Below are 22,513 nucleotides of genomic sequence, written 5' to 3'. Positions count from 1 at the left end.
ACCTCTCTCTCTCTCTCTCTCTCTCTCTCATTATGTACGTGAATAGCAAGCAATTTGTTTTTTATTTATCTTCAATACAAGGGTTTAGGGTGAAATAATAGGTTTGTTTTGTTTTCTTCTTTTGCTCTGCTTGTTTTCTTCTTGTTAGGTGTTAGGTTCTTAATTGAATGTAATGAGTTATTATCAATTGATATTCTGATTTGATTTAGATTTTGAATTGACATGTGAGTTTCTTATATTGAATTGATCCGTGAGTTTTTTAGTTCAATAGATGTGTGAGTTTCTTTATTTGAATTGTGAAACAGTTTGAAACAGTTTTTGTTTTTGGATTGTTGATGAACTTCTTCCTTTTCGTTGTTTTGTTAATTAGGAGAGGTGTTAGGTGTTTTGGTAGTAGCACAAGTTGTTTAATCGGTGTAATTTTTTTGTTAATCGGTGTTTAATCGGTGTTAATCGGTGTTTAATCGGTGTTAATATCGGTGTTTATTTCAATGTTTGTTATAGGGAGAATGGATAAATCAAAGACTATAGCTGCAGAGGATGTGAAGCCTGCTAAGACTGAGCAGGATGTGAAGAATCCTGTGCCAACTGATGCTCCAGCAAAGTCCATAGCTGTAGCTGATAAGTCAGAGGATGCAAATCCAGGTGCACATAAATCTTCTTGCAATTTTCTGATTATGCTTGTGTCCGTTTTAAGAAAATCTACTTCTCGCTCATCCTTCGTCTGTAAATGACTTCAGAGTTCAGACTCTCATAAGTTTTTCAAGTGTGATTTAAGGTTTTCTATGTCTTGTGCAATTTTATATGCATATCTATGAATTTATATTCATATATTTGAGTTTTATGAATTTTGTATAATCTTACATTAGCGTTACGATTGCACGATCTACAATTTTACTTCCCCTTTCTGATTTTGCATAAAATCTCAATTTTAACCATATAAGTTACCCATTCTTAGCTCTACATTCCTGTGATAGGGACTAGGGTTTTATGATTTCCTTTAGTTATATATTATTATGTTCCCTAGATTCAAAGATTCTTTTTTCCATTCAGTAATAGACTGCATTTTAGCAATATTTAGTCATGTGTAGTTCTTCTTTTTGGAGAGTGCATATGCCATGTTATTGAATCTATATTTTTAACTAGTGCATTTTGATGTATCTTTGCATCATGTATGGCTATTGTTTTCCTTGAATGTTTTAAATTTGTATATTGTGCACAATGCATATTATGCATTTCCGCAGTTTGTTTTTTATCTGAAAATGTTTGAGACAAATTCCTCTACAATTTTAAATTTGTTATTCAGAACCACCTTTCCAAATATCGAACTGTCAATAGTAAGTTTTGTTTTGTTTTTCCAAACAACTTTATTTATTTTAACCTATTCATATTCTGTGAAACTGTCTTTTTTTAGGGTATTTGGATTGGTGTTATAGAATGGAATGGGATAACATCTATTTTTAAATAATTAACTAGCCTATTCCACCCTAAACTACCAATCCAAAATTTAGATTATTCTAAAATTCTACCTCTGTTCTGCTTTTTCTTTCTTTCTTTCAACTATATGCAACTATTTATTTTTGAGTAATGTTCTTATCTTCTTTTAAATGATATGCAACTGTTTATTGTTGAGTAAGGTTCTTGTTTTCTTTTAAATCTTATGCAATCATGGTTGTTAAGCGCGGGAGTTAAATCGTGAGATCTTACGATCTCACGTGTTTTTTCCTTCCACCGTGTTGGATTGTTGATGAACTTCTTCCTTTTCATTAATTAATTAGGTTCTTAATTGTTTTGTTAGTTAGGAGAGGTGTTAGGTGTTTTGGTAGTAGCACAAGTTGTTTCTGCTTGTTTTGCTCTGCTTGTTTTCTTCTTTTGCTCTGCTTGTTTTCTTCTTGTTAGGTGTTAGGTTCTTAATTGAATGTAATGAGTTATTATCAATTGATATTCTGATTTGATTTAGATTTTGAATTGACATGTGAGTTTCTTATATTGAATTGATCCGTGAGTTTTTTAGTTCAATAGATGTGTGAGTTTCTTTATTTGAATTGTGAAACAGTTTGAAACAGTTTTTGTTTTTGGATTGTTGATGAACTTCTTCCTTTTCGTTGTTTTGTTAATTAGGAGAGGTGTTAGGTGTTTTGGTAGTAGCACAAGTTGTTTAATCGGTGTAATTTTTTTGTTAATCGGTGTTTAATCGGTGTTGATCGGTGTTTAATCGGTATTAATATCGGTGTTTAATCGGTGTTTATTTCAATGTTTGTTATAGGGAGAATGGATAAATCAAAGACTATAGCTGCAGAGGATGTGAAGCCTGCTAAGGGAAAGTGTACCCGAAATGTGATGTCAAAGAAAGTGAAGGTTGATAGGAATTGCCTTGGCGGCCTAGATGCTGCTAATCGTTATTCTGCTGTTTCTGTTAAGGATGATACTAATCCTAAGGCTGCTGAGGAAGAGAATGTTAAGGATGATACTAATCCTAAGGCTGCTGAGGAAGAGGATGGGAAGTATACTAATCCTAAGCCGAAGTTCGATAATGATTTTGGTGGTGATTACGATTGTCATATTTGCTAGGCATTTGTGGCATTTGTATAGCTTACTTGTTTAGGCATACTTTATTTGGTTGTATAGCTTACTTGTTTAGGCATACTTTATTTTGTTATGTGATTAATGCTTCTGATTTTGGTATTATAATACCATCAACTGTCCTTTGCTTTTACAACTCTTCAGTTAATCAAATTTCTGCCATCCTCTTCTTTGAAAGGATGTATTACTCTACTTATGATTTCTTATTTTCATGTATTACTCTACTTATAATTTGCATGGCCTTTCCAATTTAGAAGTATCAAAGCATTGTGTTTGTAATGGAAGTTGCATACTTCTTAGAAGGATGGCATTTGTTTATGTGAAAGCTTATATTTTCTTTGTTTTCTGCCTCCATTTTGATTGTCACTTATTAAAAGTTGATTGTCACTTATAAAAAGGACTTGAGGGAATACATTATATGAATCTCTCTTACAAAAGTTTAAATTTTTCTAACAAAATATGAACGTATATATGAATTTTTTAGTTTTTTTGCACATAAAAATTCATAAATAATTCATCTTATGTTAAAAAGTTCTAAATTTTTTATCGGAGATGTTCTTATAATATTATGAACATGAATATAAAAAACCATTTAAAAATGTGAAAGTATACAAAAGTTTGATTATAAGTAGGACTAAAAAAACATTGATGAAAAAACTATAAGGACTAAAAAGTGTGAATTCTAGAAAACTATAGGGATTAAAAACATATTTAACCCTTTAATTTAATAAGTTCGCCATGGATGATTCTTACAAGATCTTTTATGGAGTATTGTGTGAATGGATGGGACAATTTACCAAGAAGGCTACTAATGTTTTTCAGCAATGTAACTTATCCTATGAAAACTTATTTCCACACAGTCCTATGTAACTCTCAAGAGTTCAATAACACAATAGTAGACAATAATCTAATTTATAGTCTCTTTGATAATGATCCATCAGAATCTCAATTACTTGATATGTCACACTATGATACAATGATGGAAATTGGTGCTGCATTTGCACGTCCATTTGGTGAAGATGAACTTGTTCTAGAGAAAATTGATGATTTAGTTCTTAATAGAACTTTTAATGGTTTTGTTCAAGGAGAGTGGTGTTCAAATTCAAATTTAGAGATAAATAAAACTACAAAGGTTTTAGAAATTGAGGAAGGTATGTGTTCAATATCTGGTAATATTGATGTTGTAAAGCCAGGATTGTTTGGAATCAAACTTAGAACTCTATTAGGTGAAATTGTTAGTAGTGGAAGATATAGAACTAGTCAATGTCAATTACAATTGGTGTGACAAAAAATGTACAATGTTGCGGAAATCACCGATGAGATAATGAATTCATTAAGCATGTTAAAGAAAACTTATAAAAAAAATATACTAAAATATTTTGGTAGTTTATGGTTCTTATTCCTAATTTTATTGGTCAAGAGAATTATTCAACTTGAAGACATACATTAGATGAAACTTAATTCACATGATAAGAACATTTATGGACTCGTTTGTCATTTAATAATATTGGACAAAAAATGTACAATATGTTGCTAGAATCACTTTGAAGATGAATTCATTTTTAACCGATGCTAACTAAATGGTCTATTTGGGTTTGGAATTGAAGATTAAAGATGAGTTTACATCCATTACACATTAATTTCATTAAGAAGTAATTTTGCTCTTTTTGATTTTTTTTCCTATATGACATGTTTTGTGTTTGATTATGTGTATGTTTGAATTTGACACGAGTTTGGTAGAATTATAATTTACAATGAACCAACATATATAATTTATTTTTTCTTTTATTGTCTAGTAACATAATGACTAAAAATTCACCTCTTGAAATGACTAAGTGAGAGATTAAGTTTGTTGATAACTGAATTTGGGAGTTAGTCATGATTGATAACTAAGTTCCCTCTTTAGTTTTCTAGAGTTAAAGCTTTAGCTTTGAAAATTTCTCAACGCACCCACCCACTTTCTCTCCCACTCCCCAAAAAATTCGGAAAACATTTTCCGAATTTTTTATAGTGTAAATTTTACACTAAAAAACAGTTCGGAACATATTTTCCGAATTTTTTTAGGTGCGCTGGAGAGTGGGGGAGAAATGTTGAGGCGTATTGAGAAATTTTCTTTAGCTTTCACATGCACTATATCAGTCAAGAGTCAAAGACCATATACATTTTTTTTTGCACAATTTGGGTCCTTTTTTTTTAACGGGACATTTTGGTTCATTTGTAATTTCTTTTAATCGAAACAATCGACCATTTGAATATTTAACAGTTTCTTTATAATTACACCCGCCAATTTTCCTAATTACACCAAGCTAAATAGTCTCACAAACACAAAATGCTTTGCCAAAACAAACGTTCCTGAATTAACAATATTCTTTGACAAAGAAAAACGAAAAGAATATGATATAGAACAATGTCCACGGAGGAAAAAATGATAGTTTCTTTTTGTGTCTTATTAGTTTCTCGTGTGCCATACTTTTACATTGTTCATTACTTAAATAGTGGATGATGTTTGAAAAACTGTACATTAAAGTCACTAGGTTTAATCTAGTGGTGAGAGATTTAGTTAGTATATTATAGATCCTGGATTCGATCTTCAGCTCATTATAAACAATGTATTGTATGGCCAGAGAAATACACAACAAAGAGGGCTGCTGCAATTGATGATGATGTTGAAGTTGAAGCATCACTCACTCTGGAACTTTATTCAAAATGGATTTACTCAAAGGTGGCTTGAACTTTTTGTTGATAACTGACACTTTTGAAATTCATCTCGATTAGTATTATAAAAATATCATTTGTTTTATAGTTTTTACAATTAGATAATTAAAAATATGGCTTAAATGTAGTTTTATCTCCCCTATTTTGATTGAATCAGATTCCCCTCCACCCCACATTTTAAAATTCAGAATTTTAATCTCTCTATTTTATAATTTGTTTGCCACCTTATAATATTTAACTCATATTCACTTATGTGGATGTGTTATATTAATATCCACCTATAAGATCATGTTTAATACTAATAAACTAGTTGTACCGAAAGAAAAAAAAAACTAATTATTAAACTAGTAATTGTAACCAATGAAGGGTATCAACAAAACCTGGGACTTGAAAAAACTCCCACATCCACAATTTAGGAATAAGCTTATAAAAAAGCCGGACCAATATTGTAATAACTTATGAGCAACACTGCCAAAAATGTCAAATTCATCGAGCCATGATTCTTTAGATAAAAGACAGTGCAAGCATAAACTGGTGAACAATAGGAATAAAATATTCCAACAATTACGTGTAAATTGTGATTGTATGAACTTCATGAATGACAGCACAACTGATGAACAACATTCGATTGACTTCAATGCTAAATTGTTAACAGAACAATATAAACATGAGTGAGAAGCAACACATCAACACTACCACATAAGTAAATATGAGTTAAATATTATAGGGGGCAAAATCCAAAGAATTATAAAATAGAGGGGTTAAAATTCCGGATTTTAAAATAGGAGGATAAAATTCAGATTCAATCAAAATAATGGAAGTAAAACTGCATTTAAGGAGACTCTCCTCAACATTGCGTACCAACTTTTGGAACTTCCTTCTTGACCTTGGTCTCACTATTGTTGGCCCTTGGATGCTTATAGGTGATTTTAACGAGACTCTCCTCCCTAGTGATCAATGAGGGGGTATCTTTCAACATACCAAAGCGGCCATTTTTGCTAATTTCATGGACCATTGTAATCTTCTTGATCTCACAACCACTGGAGGTCGTTTTACTTGGCACCGCAATCATAATGGCCTCCGCATTCTCTCTACGAAGCTTGATAGAGGTTTAGCAAATGTGGACTGTCGCCTAACTTTTCCCGAGGCTTTTGTCGAATTTCTTTGGTGGTCTCCCTATTGCTAGAGGAAATGTTGATTGAATTAATAAGTATATTTTGGTCCATACAACATTTGTAGGGGTCAATGGCCTCGGAAGAATTCTCATGGAATAAAAAATAATTAAATAAGGGTATCCATGGAATAAATTTAAATTTGTAAGAGTATTTAAATGAAAATAACTATCTTAAATGTGTTTCGTTGGTCTGTGTGTTTTTTTCAAAGTGTTTCTTATAAAAAGAACCGGAGGAGTACTATATTTACAACTTAGCTGATCAAAACTCACTCGTTGGGTTCCAGAAATAAATCCATTGCATGAATCTTGAGAAAGGGTATATTCCATGAAAATAGGTAAGATTCATATAAGACAATAAAATTAAAACTCATATAATGTCATTATAAAATAAGATTCATACAAGACAATTGCAGTATTTTCTAGTGATTTGGAACACTTGTTCTATGGTCTTTGTGGCGAAGGCAAAACCAAGGTGTTTTTTAGGAGCAATTATAATGAACACAATATATAGGACACAAACTAAAGTTACTAAAATTTAAAATTTCAAAATTCATATTAAAACCTTCCTGTCATGGCAGACTAAAATATATGGAAGCACATGAAAACAAGAAATCCAAAGTCCTGTCAAGAAATGCATCTTCAAAGAATTATCATCTTCAAACTTATAATAAACATGTAAATTATATATAAAGACTAATTCATCCAATCCATTAGAGCCAAACATACAACAATGGTCGATATATATTCAATTCAACAATATAAATAATATAAATTCAAACACGTAATACCAGGAAGAGAAACTCACTTTCAAATTTCAATCGGTTGAAACCAAACTTTCAACATAATAGTTGCCCAGTTCCCAATTTGTACGGTCAGCAATTTTAATTTTTTCTACTTTATTGTCTCTGCAGTTATAGATAAATGCCTCCCTGTGTCTATCATTCCCTAATACCAGTGTATCACCATTCTCAGAAAGATACAATGGCAACAAATTCTCTCGTGCAAAATTCTCATAACTAATTTTAAATAATTGAAGCCAAGACTCTTGAACGCCAAAATCCTTCATTTGCCATATAACAAAATGGGTTTTGTCAAAATCATGACAAAAACCAAGACAATCCATCAAAACCACAAGATTTGGGGGATAACCAGCCGGGACCTTATCCAATCCCCGAGGTAGCAACAATTTAGTATATGTCTCGGTGGAGAGATCAAGAGAAAGAATCACACATCGATCAAGAGCAGCAGCACTACGATCGAGATTGATGTCATCAAGGGCAAACCAGTTAATAGTACCATTAAAATGCATACCTTCATTGTGAAAATCATTAATACCAAGAAGGCAATAAAGTGGAACCAAAGGGAGACATTGAACATCTCTCCAAGAATTATCCCCCAAACTGAAAACTTTCACCACACTTTTTGGATTACTATCAGAATTCAACTCTACGTAGAATGCTACCACCTTATATGTTTGAGTCGAATTATCATAACCAAAAGAGAAGTCAAAATTTCTATTGATGTAAATATCGAAAAATAATGGAATTCTTTTTGATTCTTTTCTCATAGCTGGGTTCCAGAAATAAAGATATTGATCAGGCCATGAGTTACCATACACGCATAGCAATCCATTGCATGAGCCAATAACCCATCGGTAATGTGGAGACCTGCTCAATCGATAGTATGAATCGGAAAGGTGAGAGATGGTAACTGTGTTTTGGAGTAGTAAATCAGGAATAGAGAGAGTTATCCATCTGGAATCCCAATCTTCCGACTTAGTAAAATCAGCAGAATTATTCTCAAAACTCGTGAATGAGAGCTGCAAATTTTGTGTTGATTTACTGAGATGCATTTGAATGAAGTGAGGATCAAAGACGAGAGTATTGAAAAACTTGTTAACACACCTGAGTTGCATAACATATTTCACCGGAAGCCAGGATACAATTTCTACCATAAGATCGTCGGAGAAGATCGCTGCCGACGCTTCTTCTATTGATTTCTTTTTTTCTTTGTTTAAGATGGAGTTGAAGATCGAGTAGAGTAGAATAGAGTAGTACCCAAACTCTAATATTCTACCCAAACTATTCATCATTAGATCAAACCTAGTAGCTTCTTTTTCAATTGAATTTGAACCCTAGTATGTAGAGTAGAATAGAGTAATAGCCACCTATTTAAAGTTTAATACGAAAGTAGTGCGCCGCAATCTTTTGAAGAAAAAAAAAAAAACACGATAAAATTATGTATATAGTTTTCTTTTATATATCAAACATGCGTATTTTTTTATTTTTTTATCAAACCGCAATACGGGTGTTTATGATCGGGTAGGATACGGCCAAGTTTGTTTCGTTTGTTTGGATTGAGTCAATTAATCAAACATGCGTATTTTTTTTATTTTTTTTTTCAATTCCAAACAAATTTTATTTAATTTTTTAGGGAATGGAAAGTTTGATTAAAATAAAATAGTACTACAAATAAAGAACCCAAAAAAAAAAGCCACCAAATCGATATCCATCGTGTAAGTTAAGACACTTAAATAAGTTTTTGATTCTCTGAATATTTATTTTTTATATGGGTTTTCTTAATATTTTATAAAGGTTTTTTGAAATTTTCGGTACACCTATTATGTGGATGTGTACCGACACAGAGAATTTCTTAGCCGAGTTTTCACCTAGAAATTAATGATTAGACACAACCAATTAAATCATTACAACTCATTAACATATTAAATAATTAAAAATAATTAATTGAATACTATTAATAAAACAAAATCTAAACCAAATCTAGAAAAATAGAAAGAAAAAAAAAAGTCATGTGTTGCAAACGCTGATATTTCTTTTAAGAAAATCAATAATTTTTTTCAGTCTTATATTTCTTGAAACTTTGGAGCTATTGAAACTATTATGGTTGAATTTGATATATTTTTTTTTTATCGAAAGTGGTTCGATTTGATAAAAAAAAATAGCGGATAGTTTTGATAAGTTAGCTTATAACGGATGAACTTATTTATATTTGATTCAATTTGTAGTGTTTAATAAAATTAACGATTGATCCTATCAAAAATAAAATAAAATTAACGATTGAATTAATTTATAGATATGACACTACAAGAAAAACATGATTTATTGGGGGCCAAAAACCCTCACAAAGTGCTCAAAACCGCCAAAAAGTAACTATTTAAACTAACATGTTCAAAATTGTCCAATGCGGTTGCCTTATAATTGTGGTGCGATGCGGTTGCGTCCGCAATTGCAGATGTGGACTGCAAATTTGAAACCATCAGTGCTCATTTCTAATGTCCTACTTTTTGCTCCCTTTTTAAATGTGTGCCGCAGCCAGTTTTCGTTGATGCAGTAGTATGATAATATCATATGCTAATAAAAAATTAATGCAATGATATAGAAATGATTTGATCCTTTAATGTATCAACTATCAAGTCATGAATTAGTATTTCTTCAATTTCAGTTTTAAGTGGGTCAAGACGAACTTGTTGACGGTAATTCGTTGTAACCAATGTTGGTTACTTGTAACACAAGTAAAAGAGTTAGTTAGGTGATTTTATGTGATGAGTTGTGTGTTTGTTAGTTTTTTCTGTTATGTTAGTTACCTGATCTTAGGGAGTTAGTTAGGGGTAGTTACTAGTTTGTTAGTAACTTAACCTTTAAGCAACACATTATAAATAGTGGTGTAAATGACATTGTGATATAGTATTATCAATAATAATTTCTTTTCTCTCTTAATTCTCTCTCAATTATGTGTGTATGTTCTTGCTTTAATTAAGTTCCAACAGAACTTTGAGATTCTGATACAACCCTTTGTCTTATTTTTTGATGAACATACTAGTGAACTTGATAGTGCCTCAGCATTCTATGTCATTCAAGCTCTAAGCGACATTTCTTTTAAATGAAATATAGTTAATTATGAAAGAAATCAATAAATAAGGGAAGAAATAGTTTCATGAAATGAAATAATCTCAGTTTTGATGGACAGTCAACGAAAACTGTTTTGTTTCTTCATCAGTATATGATTTGCTATCCCTATTTCCTAACTTTCTCTGGCAATGTGTTTTAGGTTATGTGTGTATTCTTGTTCTTTCTTTATTTAATGGCTTTCTTATTCTTTTTCTTAAAAGCAACCAGTCTCATCTTATAAAAAAAGAGTTGTCGACCCTGACATTATTTTTTTTAATTCATTTTATCATATTACAACTTTTTTAATCGATAGTTATTATTACATTGAATAGGTTCATTCTGTGGCGCTGCTGGATGCTTTAGATGAATAAAACAGGAAGAGGAGGAAATAGAAAGCTTACGATGAGCATCTATTTGAGTCGATTATTTCCAAGAAGTAATTCAAGTTTATTCTTATGTAATGGAAAGGCCTTGCAATCTAAAGTTTTAGTTTAGGGAAAGAAATGTTTATGGTGGATGCAGGACCTGGGACCCCTAGAAATTGTATGCAAGAAGAGCTTACAAAGTTACAAGAGTGCCAATCAATCGAGCCACTAGGTTTGAGAATAAGGTGGGATTCCTGGATCAAGTGGCCGGTGAATCACAGATCAGAAAGAAGAATTTGGAGAGGTTATTCGTCGATCTAGTGGCCGGTGAATCAATGATCAAAGAGCGAGCAGCTGCCAGGCTTAATGATTTGGTGGGATCCACAGATGCAGTTGCTGGTGAACCGCGTCTTCTTCTTCCACGAAGATTCAGACAAAACTGAGCATGGGTGCAACTAAACAAGATTTGGCAAACAAATAAAAAGGTAAAAGGCTTTATTATTGATAAAGTCAAAGGGGAGGTTATTGAGTAGCCATTGCGGGTTTCATTACTTCCTTCCATTCCGTTCTTACAACCAAAAGAGAACGAGGAGGATATCAAATGACCAATTCACCATTGAGAACATTAACCCCAAAAAGAATAATATTGTGGTGTTCTAACAGAGACAGATCACACAATAACTTGGTGTTCTAATAATTTAGGTTAAATATTGGTGAATTCATTGTTTCTTGAACTCGAGCAGAATTTTGTTTGTTTCCTATGTTTTTTGTAGTGGTTCGTAAAATCTTATTATTCCCATTGCATCTTATTATAATCACAGATAATGACTGTGGAATCACACAGGGTCCTATTTTTGTTTCATTGTTATTGTTATCGCCTTTTCTGCCATTGCCCAAAATCTTACTGTATGTATTATTATCACCTTTTCAGCCATTGCCCAAAATCTTACTGTATGTATTTCTTATTAGTCAGTAGTTACATTCCATTTGTTGCTTCTTCAAAAGAATTTTCTGTTATTTACTCACCGGATGCTTTTATCTGCGAGAAGTATGTGATTCTGGTAGGTATTGTGGATTAGCAGGACCTAGGGCACCATCTTCACCATCTTAACCTGAATCACGAATTGTAGTTTGTCACGCCGTCTCCATTTATTCATTCAATTCCCTTATAGTTTTCAACTGTCTCAGCCTCTCTTGTTCAAGGCTCTCTTACATATTTTCCCTCATGGATAACAGTCCCTCAAGGCTCAAATCCACATACCAAAATTGCCATATGCACGTCCGTTTAAACCATCTACTCCCTCCGTCCCAAATTATAAGGGAAAAAAACCCATTTTTTTTGTCCCAAATTATAAGAGAAAAAATCATTTTCAAGAATGTTTTTTCCTTATTTTCATAAAATTAAATGCAAATTGCATTTAATTTATTCTCTCTCTCATTTTCTCAATAAACAACAACCAATAAAAATTGTTTTTACATCTTCCTATGCAACTTATTCCAAGAAAAACCCAAAAAAACATACTTCAAATTCTCATGTTTTACTTTTTCTTAATAAGTGTGATTTTTTTATTTTCCCTTATAATTTGGGACGGAGGGAGTAAGCCCTAAGATATAGGTCTAACTCTTGGAAGCGTTGAAACCGGAATGGTGGGGCACTACAAGATGGAGCAAGAACGTCGTTGATGTCATTTTAATTTTTGATGGAAAGTTGATATCATTTGTTACTTACTCCTACTATGTTCAACTCAGCACATTCTGTTACAAAATATCAATATTGGGACCTAATTATTGTGATTGAGAAATAAATATAAGAACTAGATTTAAGCAATTGAAAGTCTACAATTTCAATATCAATATTGGGACCTAGTTTTTTATTGATGAATAATTTTTGATTTGATGGGTTTGTTTGACATCACATATCAGAGTTATACTACAAAGTTTTTATTTGATTTTCAAATGTATACCAAAGGTATTCATATATAATTTTTTGCTGTTGTGATCAATGCATTTTCGCACATCAATGTTTCTTAGTTAATGCTTGCTAGTTGCTAGTATAGTTGAGAAGAAATAATGTAGATATATAATTGCCAATTTAAGTGGTCCAAAACAAATTTAGGTGAGGAAGTGTTTCATATGCTTAGGTTCAAAACTCTAACAGCATTAGCATCACTCTCTGTAAGTAGAAGTTTGTGATATTTACCCATCCTCACAATTACACGATGACTCAATGGAGGCTGGTATATTAGTGTTCAAAACTCAATTATCTATTTTCCTTTGTTTTTTTGAATCAACACCGTCCAAGTCACTATTTCAACCGTAAAGATATAGAGGATTTTGAACGTCTAGATGACAATGTTAGTTATAAAAATGTTTACGATTTTTAAGCATCAGTTCATTGTAAAGTCCATATTACCATAACAATTTTTCTTAAAAATAAAAGGTGAAAAATAAAACTTGATTAAATTCTAGTATCTTTTTATTTGGTCAACTTGATTTGTGACACGACAGACAATTTTTTTTTAGTGCATATAGGGTCAACTCTCATTAGTTCCAACACCCACTTATTTTATCTTACTTTTCCCTCAAGCAACTATTTCATTTTAATAGCAACAATGTTTTCCACAACTCACTTATATGATTTTCTTATATATCATCTTCAACGAAACCTTCACTCTCTTATTACTTTTGTTAGACACATCCCAAAGCCTTAAAATAAACCCATTTAACAAAATGAGGTAGTCACTTATTGAAAGTTATTTGTTTATTATATAGATAGATAATTGTATTAAGTCACATATCTAATAGTTGCGGAATATTTAAGTGCTTTAGTTTAATCAATCTTTTTACTATTTGAGAGTTTTTTTTCCTTAAGTTTTGAACCTCCTCAATACTATTTGAAAGGTGCATTTAACCCTACTAATAGAAATTTAAGAAAGGTAAATCCATGACTTAATGGGCTCTGTTGTCATGGGTGCTATTGTGTCAACTATGGTTGAATTGATGTATTTTATTTTTATTTAATTAATAATCATATGATTGAATGTTTTTTCTTTAAACCATTCCAAAAGGTGAAAATATTGCACACTTATGATAGAATATTTGACTTATATATTTTGGTGCATATACTAGGCTATCTAGGATTTAAGTTATCCTAATTTTTGGCTGTTGATCATTTTCGGTTAACAATTTAGGGTTTATTTAACGCGTAAAATATAAGTATAAGATAAAACAATACAATATAGAACAATGAATTAAGCTTTTTAATAGACCCATATCCATCAATTAGTGTGATTTTAGGTGCAAATAAATAGACCCATATCAATCAATTTGACATATCTTATGTCCCATTGTGAAGGTTAATTACGAGTTAGATATAATTTCAATAAAGAATTTTAAGTTTTCACATAGATGTGTCATTTCATCCAAACAGTTTTTAAATTTAATTTTTAATCTAGTGTAGTCATATTTTTTATTTTGAAAATGAGGGAGAAACAAACTTTTGTGGTCCTATATACTACTATTGAAAAACAACAAAAACATGGTTAAGTTGAGATAAAATAAAGGCAACATTTGTTGAATATAGCTTGAGAATTCAATTTAGCAAGGAAAATTCAAGCTACTAGTACCATCATTACATTTTTTCTTTTGAATTGAAGTATTAATTTCAATGTATATAAACCTTATTGATAATAACTACTACTAACATTTATATAAAAAATTGATATATCTCGACATATATTGCTACAATTACCATCACATGGAGTAATATAAATACCCATAAGTGATTACGAATATGTGGATGTCAAATGAAATCTGTGAGTTGGTTTTGTAAGATATTTGCCGCAGACATGCATGGCTCATCTATCTACCTACATTATAATGTGCATTATAAACCATGTCAATATTATATGACTAATACCGAATTGTTTTTAGTTTTTATATACTTATCTTAGGTGTAATCTACTCAAATACACGTCAACTCGTTTCTCACACCCTTCTAACTCCATTCATTTCAATTTATTAAGGAAGATTATCAATAAGTTAAGGGATTATAGATACAAGTTATTTTCTAGATTTATTGAATAATTGATAAATTTAGTTTATTAATCAAATTCTTCAATAAATCAAAAAAGAAGAAAATCTACGAAGTTCAATTTGATCTCTAAAATAAAGAAGAAAAAATTTTTTAAATCAAATCACCATTAACAAAAAGGATAATTTGGTCTATCATCAACACAAACACATTATACTCACAAATTTAGCACATTTGTTTTTTAATAAACGAACAATTTTTTCATTAGTTTAACTTTAAAGTAAGGTATGCTAACATTCAAAAAAGTTAAATATATTTCTCAACTTTTTGAAACCTTAAAAACCTTAAAACATTAAGTTCATAATGATGTGAAACTTAACCACTTATATTTAAAATCCAATAATTTTCCCAAAGTGCGAGTTTCCATGTGATTAAGTCATTGATCATATTATTGGGTTAAAGAATTACTGATCATTTAATAATTATTGATCACTATCGGGCGCGCCTGCATGTGTCTAACTTATGTAAAAAAAAAAAAATATGTTCTATGTTATGGTGAGTTTGTTAATAAAATTTTTTGTTGCTAAAAAAAATGTGTCTTATGTTATGATGAGTTTAATTTGTTAATAAAAGATTATTGTTGCTACTAAAAAAAATTAAGGGTATTGTTGATATTATGAAAAATTCACACCAAAAATTATGTATTCTCTTTATATATAATATAGATATAGATATAGATATAAATATTGATATTTTATTTATCCCTTGGCCAAAAACTTTACATTATCAAAAAATGTCTTTTCTTGGAACCAAAAGGTTAAAGAAAAATTTAAATATCTTTGGAGGATAGAGATACAAACTTGAACGGCAGAAACTAGTAGAACCATAATCCCACAATGTGCTTTTGCCCACGCTATATCCCCTTGTAGATATTTTCTCTTCGGGCCCCATGTATCTTTTATACCCTAAATATTTCAATTTTGCCCTTGATAAAAATTTTGGTTCGCAGAAACCGAAGTTTTTTCTAGTTCAAATTCAGGAAAATTTCGGTTAACAAGGCAAAAAAAATTCGGTTCGTAGAAACCGAAGTTTTTATTGAAGGACAAAAAAATAAAATCCAGATGGTAAAAAAAACGATGGGTCTAAAGAGAAAATATCCCACTTGTATCCACGTCGCCCTCATCCTTATTGATCCAAATTTCTCCATTTTTGGGTTTCTCTAATCTTTTATATTTTATTCCATTCCTCAATATTCTTTCCTACTAGTCAGAATGCATCAACCATTCTCATCCCTCTATGCCTATTCACACACCTCTTATTATTAGGATACCACTTTAATTATAATATAAAACCATCTTTTCCACATCTTTCTAGACCAAACACAATCATTCAATCTCTTTGCTTCACTTTCAACATGAAACACACTCCTTCCTCATTCCTTTTATAATTATAGTCTCTCCATCACCTAATCTTTTTCATAATTACTACTAATTCATATCACAAACATACCAATTCTCTCATCCCCTTATCAATTTCATTTATCATCAAAAAAATTTCTTCAAAATAATCACACATCATTAGTATTTATTATCATCATATCATATAAGCAACCATGAAAATTTTCAGCCCTTCTAATTCCTTTCTTACGAATGTTGTGTGTCCATCCGACACCATATTCCTTAAAGTCCACAATAATATTTCCTATCTTTCCCAGCACAACAAAATTACATACATATAATTTAATATCTTTCTCGTCCTAATATCGAACTCTGAATTATCTGAATCTATTTTTTCTAGAATCTTAGAGGGTGATACATCAAAAAAAATTCTCAATCGCTATTTCCCTTTCCCTTTTCTATGGATCAACAAAACAAACAAAGTTTCCAAAACCCCAAACACATAATTTTCGACAAATACGAAATGGGAAAAGTCTTGGGTCAAGGAAACTTTGCAAAGGTTTACCATTGTAGAAGCCTTTCAACAAACGAGAGTGTAGCCACCAAGGTGATAAAGAAAGAGAAGCTAAGAAAAGAGAGGTTAGTGAAGCAAATCAAGCGTGAAGTTTCGGTTATGCGTCTCGTTCGCCATCCTCATATAGTTGACCTCAAAGAAGTTATGGCAACAAAGGGAAAAATATTTCTAGTAATGGAATATGTAAAAGGAGGTGAACTTTTTGCCAAAGTTGCAAAAGGAAAATTGAAAGAAGATGTTGCTAGAAAATACTTTCAACAGCTCATCAGCGCCGTTGATTTTTGTCATAGTCGCGGTGTCACACACCGTGATTTGAAACCAGAGAATCTCCTCTTAGACGAAAACGAAGACCTAAAGGTCTCCGATTTTGGACTCTCAGCATTGCCAGAGCAACATCGAGAGGATGGGATGCTTTTAACTCCATGTGGGACCCCTGCTTATGTGGCACCCGAGGTTTTGAAGAAGAAAGGGTATGATGGTTCTAAGGCTGATCTATGGTCTTGTGGTGTTATCCTCTATGCCTTGGTTTGTGGATATCTTCCTTTTCAAGGTGAGAATGTTATGAGGATTTATAAAAAGGCTTTTAAAGGTGAATATGAATTTCCTGAATGGATTTCTCCGCAAGCTAAAATGTTAATTTCGAATCTTCTTGTCGCGGATCCTAAAAAAAGGTATTCAATTGTTGATATTATGAATGATCCTTGGTTTCGAATTGGGTTTGTTAGACCCATTGCGTTTTCTATGAATGGTTCGAGTATTGAAGATAACGACAAAGACATCAATATTGATTTCAATGAGGTTGGTGAAGATAATGTTGATGTTCCTGAATTGATAATGGTGAAGCCATCTCGTCCTTTTTATAATGCATTTGAGATAATTTCGTCGTTGTCACATGGTTTTGATCTTAGGAATTTGTTTGAGACGAGGAAAAAGTTGCCATCAATGTTTATATCAAAATTTTCGGCTTCAACAGTCTTGGAGAAACTTGAGGTGATGGCGAAGAAGTTGAACTTTAGGATGACAGGGAAGAAGGAGTTCGTGGTGAGATTTGAGGGGACAAAAGATGGGAGAAAGGGGAAGGTTGCGGTGACGATGGAGGTGTTTGGGGTGGCACCGGACGTGGCGGTGGTTGAGTTTTCTAAGTGTGGTGGAGACACATTGGAGTACGTTAAGTTGTGTGATGAACAATTAAGACCTTCACTCAAAGATATTGTTTGGAGTTGGCAAGGTGACAATCATAACGATAACAACTCTCAATAGTAGTAATTAGTACTATAGTTTAAATACCATTTATGTAATCGGTAATTCGACAAAGGCTGATCTTGATCGAATATTTCAAATTTTTAGGAAACTTTTTTTAAATTTGATTTATCGAACTTATAAAATATGAGTTATCATATATCATGAGTAATCAGCAATGTATAAAACAACCATCAAACTATTGTCTTCATATAAAATCTTATGCTGGTTCCAACTTCCAATTTTTTTTTTTGAAGAGTCTTCCAAAATAATATTTATACTATAATTGGGGATAAAAATGCAATGAAATAAATTATTGATTCTTAAGATAATGGCCAACAAAAGGGTCCCTTGATATTTTTTCTGAGGATAAAGAAGACTAGTACGTACCAATAGGATTACAAAGAGAATTGGAAGATTTGGATTGAGTGAAGTTATATTTTTCCAATAATTGATTTGATACTTTCTGTAACCAAAAATGGTGTTTTGGTTGAGATTTTTATTGGTACTTTTTTGGTGTATATTATTTTGGCAAATAGTATATGATTTAGGAAAACGGGTGAAATAGGGATACTATTAGTTGAAAGTGCGTGAAAAAGTGGACATGGACTCAAAATATCATAAACTAACGAACAAGTAAATTGCAAGACATCTAAGAGGTGAGGTGAAAAAGTGATCATATAATCATTGTTATGCATCATTATAGGATATTTTGTAGATATGAATGGATCATCTCCTTTTTTTGTTTTTTTTTTCTTTCTAATTTAATGACTATAAATTAAAAAGAGCAAAATAGTTTTTTAGAAAAGTGAAGAAAAATTGTGAATAAATGATTGAAATTAGTGCAACATGAATAATATGAGAGAAGATTTTGAAGAGAATTCAAATACGAATACGATATTTTGGATGTGCTCTTTTTGCATGTGTGATATTCTTCTATTTGAACACTCTTCTCATGTAAATATTTTTTCTTATGGAAATGTTTTCCCAATATACTTTTTTAGTTTAGTCCCCTATTATATCTTATACTTTTAATTTTTAATAAATTTTATGGCTTAGGGCTTAATCAGTCTAATGCGTAATGTTCGGTATCGGGACTCTTTTAGTTGTTGAATGTGAGCCACTACATAGGTGGACTTTGATAAGCTCCTTTAAGCTGGGCTAGACCGTATAATCTTATATATAAATTGGTAAAAGGTATATTTAATTAAAATTATATTTTTCAATGAGAATTTTGAGAGCATTTATGAGGGAAAAATCAGATAGAAAAACAGGTGATTTCAGTCCATTTTATCGGTATTACATGCAAGAAAAAACTAAAAAAATAATATAACAAGAAAGAAAGAAAAATTAATTAGATTTTTTTTTTAAGCAAAGGAAAAATATATTAAAAAAAAACAAAAGAGAAATTAATTAGATTGTTGCATGGTGGGACCTTTTAACTAAGAACATACCATCAGCTGACTCAGATCATACTCAGTTGTGTTAAATGTGGATTTAAATTATGATTCCTAATAGTGTTACTTTTCTTGTATGCCATGGAATATATATAGTGGAACTAAACACCAAAATTGTCAAGTTGATATTTGGCACATCCAAAAACTTTATGAATCCACGGCTTGAGCCCTACCTAAATTAATACCTAATTATAATTCATGTGTGAAAGATTATCAACAAAGAGTAATAAACTTATAAATACGTACCAATGGTTTCAATTCATTTCAGATGCTTAGCTAAATGGTGAATTCTTTCTTGTTTTTATTGAAGAGTTCAAATCCAATGTCACATGCATTGACACAAAATTTATCTACAGTTAACTGTGTTAATAAATGATCGTGTCATTGTGTACAAATCCAACATCACGTTGAGACAAAAAAGAAAACTATACTTAGTTAAGCTGCGATTGAATTTATAGATTTGAATATTTTGATTAAGGTCATATGACTTAATTCTATAATATAATTACATATTTACGTTATTTTTATCAAGTCAAAGTGTCTTATATGTGAGGTGGACAGTTCAATTTATGTGTCATTTAAGAAGTACTTTCGTCTATACAACATTTGTAGGGGTTAATGGCCTTGGAAGACATGGATTCACTTATTACTCTCACAAAATAATTGTTAATTTAAGCACAAAATAATTGTTTTAGAGGTTTTTTTAAGGTGAATATAATGGCATCAAAGGAAATAGATTTGAAAATATTCTGAAAATATTTTGCGGAGGTTAAAATTTCCGCAAAAATGGCTTTAACCCTTGCAAAATGGTGCGTTTTTTGTAGTGTGCGGCTGTTACAGTGTGAAATGATTTTTTAACTTTCACAAACTATAATAAGTGGCACCACCGTGCACTATTTATCTACTTGGGATATTCTTGAAATACAGAGTTGAGAGATAGTTAAAATTAAGATTTTTCAATAGAGATATGATGTATTTTTGGATTTGAAGTTCTAAAATTTTGATTTAGTCAAAAAAATTAAATGAACATGTCCAAAATTGTCTAATGTGTGTCGTTGTACATATAATTAAAGATCGCACCACAATTATGGTTACAGGAGACCACTGCATCAGAAATATTGTTGTCGTAATTGCATGTATATGGATTAATTTTTTTGAATGACAAACACATAAATAAGAAAAAACGTATACACCAAAAGAGTGCACAAAGGGAGTATAAGAAGTACCGAACCTTAAAGTAAAGAAAAAAAACACAAAGAACTCATGGATAGGAAACTCCTAAGTCGTCTCTGACTAGATTGAGAACCACCAATCCTCAAAATACTCGATGGCCAAGAAGAGAGAAAAAGAAAAAATCAAGAAGAGAAGCAAAAATAAACCCGACACCTCTCCAAAATCAAAACTATAGTGTGATCTTAGACATTGCTATCATTCATAGATAATTGTGGTGTGGCAACGTCCAGTATCCGGTCTTACTCTACATGGAGATGCTTGGCCAAGGAGTCTCTTATTCAGACCCATTTCATCTGAGGCTATACAAAAATACCAAATGTTAATATAATTAAAAATAAATTAATTATATATGAAACATTTCTCCATAAAATTTTGTAAATTCAAAAATAAATTGGATATTATGGGGAAGTTTACTTACATGAATAAAGTTTAGAAGTGTCAGTAACAATGTTCCTTGCTAATGCCTTGGCAGAAAAACTCACCATAAAAAGAAAGAGAACTAACAAAATAAGCGACCACTTCTTTGAAGCCATTACTCTTGCTAGAGGTTTTTTTTAATTTATTTATAAGAAACTAGCTTATTTTACAATGAACTCAACACATACTATATAATTCAAAGTCGGTGGTTGTTGCACGTATGTCAATACATAATTTTGATTACGAATATTTTTAATTGTCTATTAGTAAAAATTATAAAAATTTGATATTTTGAAAATATTCATTGAAACAAATCAAACAAGATTTTATATGATAATATTTACATTTATATACTATTAGAAAAATATGGTCAAAACAAGACAAATAAATAATGCATTTAGTCAAAGTAGGTCTTATAAAATTGGATGGAGAGAGTATATCCTAACCTTATGCATAAACTCCCATAAGGTTTTTTTTTTTTTTAATTTTTAATTTTGTTGGTTTTCACCACTAGTATAATCTTATTCGTGAGTCAGTTCTAACATCTAGTGGTTTCAGTCTCATTCTAATCACGGGATCAAATTGTGGTCATCCTTAACAAGTCTAATGTCAATCACCACTGCAAACTATGATAACATAAGGTTGAATACATGAGATCCTTCATTCATATTTTCATTGAATTTCAATTTCAATTGAATACACACTACAAAAATTTCAATAGAATCAGATGTGTTTTTTTGTTTCCTAATAGAAACATTGTCATTTCAATTAAATCAAACATGACTAGTTTATCATCTTTTGTTGTAAAGAACATATCACCATTCTTTTCCGCTCCAATAACACACTCAATGTGGGACATTAATGGTCCAGCCCCAAATTGTTTAGGGTTTATGATTTGGATTCTCCAATTATTTTTTTCATATTGTCTTTTCTTTTTGTAATTTAATAGTAGGTAAATCTGAGATAAAAGAACATTTAAGAAAAGCGAAAAAAAGCGAATTAATGATTAATATTACAATAATATAACTAACATGAATTTTTTTTTTTAAGAGAATCTAATCTAGATTTAATTTCCTTCACATCAAGTACGCTCAAAATTGTATTGGTATCTAGTATCTTTCATATAAGTGCTTTTTGCTCCTAATAGAGACATTGTCATTGATTCAAACCGACCTTCATATAAAGTCAATGAGGAGTTTTCTTTATGTAAATTAATAAAGGAAATAGATAGATGTTTTCTTTTGTATTCCAAGTCCAAGATGCTGACAGCGTTGAAAATGAAAACTTAATAATAATAATAATAATAATATCATAAAATGCAAGGTGGATTTTATGGAACAAGAAGAAATTGCCACATACTCCTAGCTTCAACAAGTTCCAGGGTCTTCAGCTTCTATATCCTGCCATTTATAATAACG

The 22,513-nt window shown here is 31.1% G+C and overlaps 4 protein-coding genes and 1 pseudogene across 6 annotated transcripts; 4 read left to right on the top strand and 1 right to left on the bottom strand.

Moving 5' to 3' along the window:
- The first annotated feature begins 488 nt into the window (after positions 1–488).
- Positions 489–2,775, top strand: LOC123923231. Of its 2 annotated transcripts, XM_045975916.1 has the most exons (3): positions 489–645; positions 2,267–2,605; positions 2,642–2,775. In XM_045975916.1, exons 1-2 carry the CDS (start codon positions 492–494, stop codon positions 2,569–2,571), a joined length of 459 nt encoding a protein of 152 aa, XP_045831872.1. In that variant the 5' UTR covers positions 489–491; the 3' UTR covers positions 2,572–2,605; positions 2,642–2,775. The 2 variants fall into 2 exon arrangements, with proteins under 2 accessions (XP_045831872.1, XP_045831871.1); XM_045975915.1 differs by having other exon boundaries at positions 2,267–2,775.
- An 86-nt stretch (positions 2,776–2,861) lies between these two features.
- LOC123923064 (beta-glucuronosyltransferase GlcAT14A-like) lies at positions 2,862–3,884 on the top strand. Its single transcript, XM_045975707.1, has 2 exons — positions 2,862–2,890; positions 3,316–3,884. The coding sequence occupies exons 1-2, from the start codon at positions 2,862–2,864 to the stop codon at positions 3,866–3,868; spliced, it is 582 nt and encodes a 193-aa protein (XP_045831663.1). The 3' UTR covers positions 3,869–3,884.
- Positions 3,885–7,286: 3,402 nt separating this feature from the next.
- LOC123923063 (F-box/kelch-repeat protein At3g06240-like) lies at positions 7,287–8,561 on the bottom strand. Its single transcript, XM_045975706.1, has one exon. It carries the CDS (start codon positions 8,559–8,561, stop codon positions 7,287–7,289), a length of 1,275 nt encoding a protein of 424 aa, XP_045831662.1.
- Positions 8,562–10,547: 1,986 nt separating this feature from the next.
- On the top strand, positions 10,548–11,717 carry LOC123882489 (annotated as a pseudogene).
- A 3,812-nt stretch (positions 11,718–15,529) lies between these two features.
- LOC123882486 (CBL-interacting serine/threonine-protein kinase 5-like) lies at positions 15,530–18,148 on the top strand. 2 transcript variants are annotated; one of them, XM_045931349.1, is made up of 2 exons: positions 16,216–16,727; positions 16,758–18,148. In XM_045931349.1, the coding sequence occupies exons 1-2, from the start codon at positions 16,636–16,638 to the stop codon at positions 18,007–18,009; spliced, it is 1,344 nt and encodes a 447-aa protein (XP_045787305.1). In that variant the 5' UTR covers positions 16,216–16,635; the 3' UTR covers positions 18,010–18,148. The 2 variants fall into 2 exon arrangements, with proteins under 2 accessions (XP_045787306.1, XP_045787305.1); XM_045931350.1 differs by having other exon boundaries at positions 15,530–18,148.
- The last annotated feature ends 4,365 nt before the right edge of the window (positions 18,149–22,513 follow it).

This window comes from Trifolium pratense, linkage group LG4, assembly GCF_020283565.1.
Source record: "Trifolium pratense cultivar HEN17-A07 linkage group LG4, ARS_RC_1.1, whole genome shotgun sequence".
In the NCBI taxonomy this organism is placed as follows: Eukaryota; Viridiplantae; Streptophyta; class Magnoliopsida; order Fabales; family Fabaceae; genus Trifolium; species Trifolium pratense.
The sequence above is the reverse complement of the archived record's forward strand: the minus strand, read 5'-3'. Positions and strand labels throughout refer to the sequence as shown.

Coding starts and splice junctions, on each gene's coding strand:
- LOC123923231 (XM_045975916.1), top strand. CDS start 492: ATGTTTGTTATAGGGAGAATGGATAAATCAAAGACTATAGCTGCAGAG. Junction 646..2,266: donor GTCAGAGGATGCAAATCCAG/GTGCACATAAAT, acceptor TGTTTGTTATAG/GGAGAATGGATAAATCAAAG.
- LOC123923064 (XM_045975707.1), top strand. CDS start 2,862: ATGGAAGTTGCATACTTCTTAGAAGGATG. Junction 2,891..3,315: donor GCATACTTCTTAGAAGGATG/GCATTTGTTTAT, acceptor TAATTTAATAAG/TTCGCCATGGATGATTCTTA.
- LOC123923063 (XM_045975706.1), bottom strand. CDS start 8,561: ATGAATAGTTTGGGTAGAATATTAGAGTTTGGGTACTACTCTATTCTA.
- LOC123882486 (XM_045931350.1), top strand. CDS start 16,636: ATGGATCAACAAAACAAACAAAGTTTCCAAAACCCCAAACACATAATT.